This window comes from Heterodontus francisci, chromosome 14 (assembly GCF_036365525.1).
Source record: "Heterodontus francisci isolate sHetFra1 chromosome 14, sHetFra1.hap1, whole genome shotgun sequence".
NCBI lineage: Eukaryota > Metazoa > Chordata > Chondrichthyes > Heterodontiformes > Heterodontidae > Heterodontus > Heterodontus francisci.
The window spans coordinates 64171241-64177905 of NC_090384.1; the positions used below are offsets into that span (position 1 = coordinate 64171241).

General features: G+C 38.9%; 1 protein-coding gene across 3 annotated transcripts in view; it reads right to left on the reverse strand.

The window, feature by feature from the left end:
* tmem9b (TMEM9 domain family, member B) overlaps window positions 1-5702 on the reverse strand; it is an 83172-nt gene extending 77470 nt beyond the window's left edge. The window contains exon 1 of one of the 3 annotated variants that reach the window (XM_068046360.1): window positions 5357-5702. In XM_068046360.1, the coding sequence (XP_067902461.1) occupies window positions 5357-5434 (78 nt within the window). In that variant the 5' untranslated portion in view covers window positions 5435-5702. Of the gene's footprint in view, window positions 1-4675; window positions 4762-5356 lie in introns of those variants that run through there. The other 2 variants (XM_068046359.1, XM_068046361.1) reach the window with 2 other exon arrangements.
* Window positions 5703-6665: the final 963 nt, after the last annotated feature.

The following is a 6665-nucleotide window of genomic DNA, read 5'->3' on the forward strand; positions in this document are numbered from 1 at the left end:
TTATGAAAGGTGGAGAATGAGGCGCTGACCTGGAGAGCACAGAGTCATAATACTTAAGTTTGAAGGGGATAAAGGACTGAATGAGGATTTCAGCAAGAGATGGGCTGAAGTGGATGATGTTAGAGGTGGGAGATGAATCAAGGTGGAAGGCGGCAGTTTTTGCGATGGAGAGATATGGAGTTGGAAGTTCAGCTAGGAATCAAGTAGGATGCCGAGGTTTTGAACACTCTGGTTCAGCTTGAGACAGTGGCCAGGAGTAGAGTGGAATCAGTGGCATGGGTGTGGAGTTTGTGGTGGAGGCTGAGGACGACGGTATTGGTCTTGAGGAAATTGAGGCTTAGCGAAGACTGGATATCAGACAAACAGTCCGATAACACAGAGGCAGTTTGGGGTCCAGAGGTGGTGGTGAGATAGGGCTGGATGTCATTTGTGTACGTGTAAAATTGACCTTATGTCTTCAAATTATTTAGCCAAGGGAAGCGAGTAGATAAGGAAGAGAAGGGGGCAAAGGGTAGATCCTTGCGAGTACTCCACAGATTTCAGATTGATCTGGCTATGACTGGATAGGCAAGAGTGGAACCAAGCAAGCCATGTACCATTGAGCTGGACAACAGAAAAGAAGCATTGAAGGAGGATGGCGCAGTAGACCATGTCAAAGATTGCAGAGAGGCTGAGAAGAAGGAAGAAAGATAGTGCACATGGCCACAGTCACAGAGGAAACAATTAATGACATTTATTAGGCTGTTTCAATGTTGTGGACTGAGTGGAAGGCTAATTGAAGATATTCAAATATGGAGTTCTGGGAAAGAAGGGCACAAATTTGGGAGGTGATGACATGTTCATGAAAGTGGTTGAAATGGGATGGTATCTTTGAGGGCAGTGGCAGTACCATGTAGGTTTGCTGGTCTCATTTATTTATTACCAGCAAGTCGTGGGCACCGGTTCCAGCCCCAGAGGCAGCTCCCAGGTAGCAGAGGGAAGAGAGATTGGCCAGCTAGGATCCCAGATCAGGGTAGCAGGCAAGTTCTGGGATGGGGAGGTGGCTCCTCCTGGCTGCTTTTTCAGGCAATTATAAATTGTCTACTTGCCTTTTTGGTGGCTGCCTTAAGCAATCTCTTTAAGGACTGCTGGTTTGACTGCTATGCACCCGAGAAAGCTGACCACTCATGCACAGCGTGTCACGATCCAATTTGGTGAAGGGGCCTGAAATAGACATTAGGCCTCCAACTTGAATAGACAATGGATCTAATGCCTGTTTCAGATGCACAAACAGGACGAATATAGGGCACAGTAACCAAAATGGTGTCTGGTACAATTCTGGTGTGTGTTAAGTGTATACATGCCACACACAATATTAGATCTGTCTTTCAAGAAAAGGGCACTGTGCAATTGGATCTCAAGGCTTATGTTCTTGCAACGCAGCAATAAATTCCCATTAAATTGTTAAACACCCCAGATTCTGAGGCACCAACTAGACTACCAAGCTTTAAAAAAAGCCACCAAGTCAAAATGCCCAGCACTTTCCATCATTACCAGCTTTCTAAGAGCTACACATGCAGCAGGACAAGAAGAAATAAAAGCTGCTTGGTTCTCTTCTAAACAGCTACAAAATAATCATCAATAATTGATCAAGACTAATTTTTATACCAAAAATAACTGCATAAACCAAGCAATCACTATCATGGAAATTACAAACTGCTTGAAGCAAAATCTAACACGAAGTAAATAGGAACATAAGAAAATTACAAAAACACAAACTAACAATTGCAACAGGGAAAAAAAATCAAAGATTCCATTGCAAACATACATTGATTTTCCTCATATCTAGTTAATACCTAGAAAAACAAAATATCAATACTCGGTCCCAACAATGTATCAGAGGAGAATATCACGAGATGGGAGGGAAACGAAGAATACATACGGCACTTACAAAAGGTAAGATAAATAAAGCAGTACCACTTAGACATATTTCTTGTTATGGCTGTAAATTCTCTTCAAAAACTCTGAATGCCGAATTACTGGATAAAACACTGGTAGCTTTAGGCTGTAAAATACTAATCTTTCAATAACATAAGAACAGCAAAATGTTGAGAAGGTTATTAATCAGTAAGTAATAAGCGCCTAACAATTTTTTTTTAAATAATTGAATTCAATGTCTAGGTACCCTGGCAAAATGCAGGAGGTCAAAGTAGGCACAGCAATTACCACAGGTTTTGCTCAGTGGCGAGAGTTCACCATTACTCAGTTCTCAGACCATTCCTGTTCCTAAATCACATCAAGGGAATTCCACATTTGAAGAAAGGATTATTTTTTTTAAAAAAAACAATTTGCTGGTGACATTGCCATTTGGATATCCTCCATGAACTCGGATTGTACATCAGAAAAACTTCAAGAGATGCCTGAATGATCTGGAAGAACAGACAGGCCAGAGGCTGCCATTCTTTCAAACCCTATAGATAGTAGTGCACCCTGTTCTCCGAAAGAAAAATAGGACAAGGAACAGATGTTACAATTCAGTTAGTCAAAACCAGCAAAGGAGAGCAAGTCCTGGGCACAACCTTCCAGAGGAAAATGGCTTGCACATGGCACATCAATATCATCATCATCAGGGTATCTTTTAGGTCGGGCCAATGCAGGTCCTGAGTGGAAACATGGAGACTGTAAGCCCAAGAACCTTTTCAGAATATATGAATCCTGCACCAGTCCGATCATGGGGCTGCAGTGTAGAGGCTTGAGCATAGGAGTTTAGGCAGTCAGTAACAGCAGTGAATCACTTTTCTGTGGCATGTTATGTGCTTTGCAGTATCATCACACTGCTAGCATTGGCAAATGCACCACCTCTGGGAATTTAAAAAAATGTATTCAGTTTAATTTCAAGGCAGGGGTTGCTTTTAGAATAAAGTAACACAAAGACAGTGGGGGAAACTGAAATAAAAGTTTTAGAAAGAAATTATTTGGGGACAGGTTCAGTTCAAATCAATTTCTAAACAAATCTTCATGGGGCTCAGTCTCTTCATACAAAACCTGGTTGTATATAGCTTAATAACTCGATACTGAAATGAACAATCCAGACTGCTTGTACTTAAAAAAAAACAGCTGGTACGTAAATAAATTGAACCCAGATTATTTTCATCAAAGTACATTTCACTTTTTAAACAGTTTTTAAAGAGCTTTTCATTTAATGTTTATCAAAATAAGATTTTGGGTGTGCAAACAAGGAAAGCCAATTCTTTTTCTTCACAAAATGCTTAAAATCCAAGAGCAGCCAGGAGTATTTTCCACTTGGGCATTTAACTTAACTGCAGAAGGAATGTTTAAGTTCTATAAGCTTGTTCAAAAAAAAAAATCACAAATGAGAATGTTAATTTTTTTTTTCCAATTGCAAATTTCTTGGAAATGCTAGGATTGCTTGAGGGAACAGGCTGCAAAAAGTGTTGACTATAATATTGCATTTAATTTTTTTTAACAGTTGGAAAAACTGGATCTGTTCTTCCATTTTGGTTTTTGTACTAAAATGTAAAACAAGATGAAACACACAGCATTTATTTTTATGTTGTTTCATTCTAGATATATGTTTATCTTTAGACAGTTAGAAGTTTGGAAGATTTGTATGAATCTAGAAATTTGAAACAGGGTTTTTATGCTGGATTGATAGTTTGTTTCGTGATGATGATAGTAGCATCAGTAATAAAACAAACTTGAAACAGATGGATGTAGTAATTGTATTAAATATGCAATCAAAACAATGATTAACAGATTAACTTTTTATCAAGATAAATCACAACTCTCAAAAAGCATTTAATAGCCCTACTATAAATCCTTCCTAAACTGAATATTCCAGCTGTAGTTGAACCAATAACTTCTACAAATTCAACATAATTTCCTTGCTTTTGTATTTAATGTCCCCAAGTATAAACCCAGACTTGCATATTCCCAGGATATGTGTTCATCATCCTATCAGGCAAAATAAATATTAAGCATTTCTGCCATTCTTTCATTTCCAAATACAAAATTCCTCTTCATCTCAGCGATCTCATTCTTTACTAACTATATTTTCACTATTTGCTTAGGAAAAGTCTTTATGAAAGCATGCCAGACTTCTTTCATACGCTCTCCTAGCCTCTTAGAGTTTCAGTTTTGTTTCACTTCTACCCTTTTTAAATTTCAGTTTTTATGTATTATTCCCCCTCTATATTTATGTCTCTTAAAAAAACTAAAATTTCCTCTCTCCTCTCAATTTATCCATGGAGCCTCCAACCAAATGTATCCCATTTAAGCTTAGCCAGAATATATCTAAGCAACGTTTTATCAAGCTCATTTTTAAATAAACCTGGACCAGCAGTGGGAGATCATCAGTTTTTTTTTTCAATCAATTAATTTAGGCTAGTTGTCCATTCATCCCACTGAAATTTGCTACTTTCCAGTTGAACACCTTTATTGTTGGCTCCTAATTTTTGATGTGAACCTAATTCCATTATAGTCACTGTTTCCTACCTTCAGATTGCTTAAGTGCCCTGTTTTAAAATTAACGTTATCAAAAACATTTTCTTAAAGGTTACGTTTTTGCAATAATCTATTAGAAAGCAGAGGAATAAACATTAGGGACATTTTAATTGCAAACTATACGGAGTACATTTTTAATATCGTATATCAACACTCCATCATACAAACTCACTTGTCAAATATTCTTCAGTATATATTGTAAAGTTCATCGCATGACCTACAAAACTCGTGTACAAATATGAGTCACAGGGCTTCGCATGTAATTTCCTGTAGTTCAGTTTGAACTTCACTTCCCAAAGATCACGAGACAATTTCTGCAATAGTTGAAACCTGTCCAACTGTACCAATGAGAATTACTTTCCTTTCAACCAGTTTAATAAAATTAGCATTCGGAACAAAGGAAGATATTTATCTAGAATTGCCATCTTAAATCAGGCCTCCTCGTTATCCGGGTCTTAATTAACAGAATTAAACGTTAAAATAACCAGTCTGGAGAGTTGGCAACAGTAGCATTCATGATCAGAAAGGAAAGGCCTAGCCTATAAACTATTTTTAAAAAAGGAGCTGTGTTTGAAGCATCTGATTAAAGTGGATCGTTTTTAAACAGCAAAATACAAACAGGGTTGTTACTTTCGAGGAGTGAGACAGAGCAGAACTGCAAACCACAAAATGTGGATTTCCGCTTTCACTCATCGCTCACTGCTGTTCACACTAGATGATGAGCCCTTGATGACAAACGCCCGGGACCAGAGCCGAGGCCGCCGTCCCTCCGTTTAGTAGCAACGGAGGACGGTGTTTGCCTGGCCCAGGGCTGCGGGTATCCGCCAGCTGTCAACCGCTCCTCACTCCGTACCTCGTCCTCTGCGTTCCTCGCCAGCACAACCAGACACAGCAACGACAAGACAGTCAGACCAAAACCGCCGCTCGCCATTACTCCGCCTCGCGCTCTCCCGTTGTCAGGGCTCAGTCTCCTGGAGACGGCGTTTCCCTGGTAACCGGCTGCCGGGCGCGCGGTGAACAGCTGAGGCCTGGTCTGTCCGTCAACGCGCCAACGACACCAGCACCACCGTTCCTAGATGGACAACCAAACAGAACTTTGTCCCTTCGGTGCTGGGGTGCCTACGTTTATTTTTTATTGCTCTTTGTTGTTATCGTAAGGTGGGGAAAGAGCAGAATGGGCGCCTGTTTTTAGCTATATTTGTGCTCGGCGTGTTACACATTATATTGTCCGGGTTAAGTTGCTGTCCGAAGAGTCAGATTGCTTTGCCGCACTTTTGACAGATCTATCATCTCTCAACAATCAGAACTTATTTTCATTTATACATAGTTTATCAATATCAAAATAATAAATCATAGATACTGTCCCATTTATTTAAATAGGTGTTCTTATCATGAAATCGCTGTTGACCCCCTAACATCAGGGAATAAAAGTTAACCACGGTCAGACCGATTACAAATCCCTTTAAAAGTAGAAGTTATTTTTTTTTATTTTAACATCCATAAAATTCAGTCGGAAAAGCCGAAATTGATTATGACATTCAAAATGAATGAGATTTAATAGATCTGGTAAAGTTAAGTTTGCCATATGTGCAAGTCCAAATCATGAGTGGGCTATTTTGTACAATCTTCCACACCGGAGAGTTCAGGGAATTTACTGATTTACATAGCAACGTTAAAACAACATTTATTACACAAATGGAGAATCTAAACAGAGATATGGATTCTGATGCCATCTATAAAAAAAGCTGCTTACAATGTTGACTTGAGCCAAAAGATGGCATGACAATTTAAGTTAATGTACTAAATGGACAGCAAATAGTGGAGACCCTCCCATGGGGGAAACCTAAACCTGGCAGTTATTGTCAATTCAAAATTGTAAGCAAAGCACAAACTGTCCAATTGCAAGTGTCATTTTGGAAATATTGAGAGAGGTATTGTATAAGGACGTAAACCCACTATAATTCACATTTTAGGGTATAAAATGCCTTATGTATGATGTAGCACAACAGCATATGAACAACAAACATCCTGGGATTCAAAATTGCTATCAAGTTATTTACTAAAACGTATTTTGCTTGTTGTACGTCAAGTTGGATTGCAGCATCAGCCCCAGAAATTACAACAATGAAAAATGTTAATATTTTCTCCATTGATGGATGTTT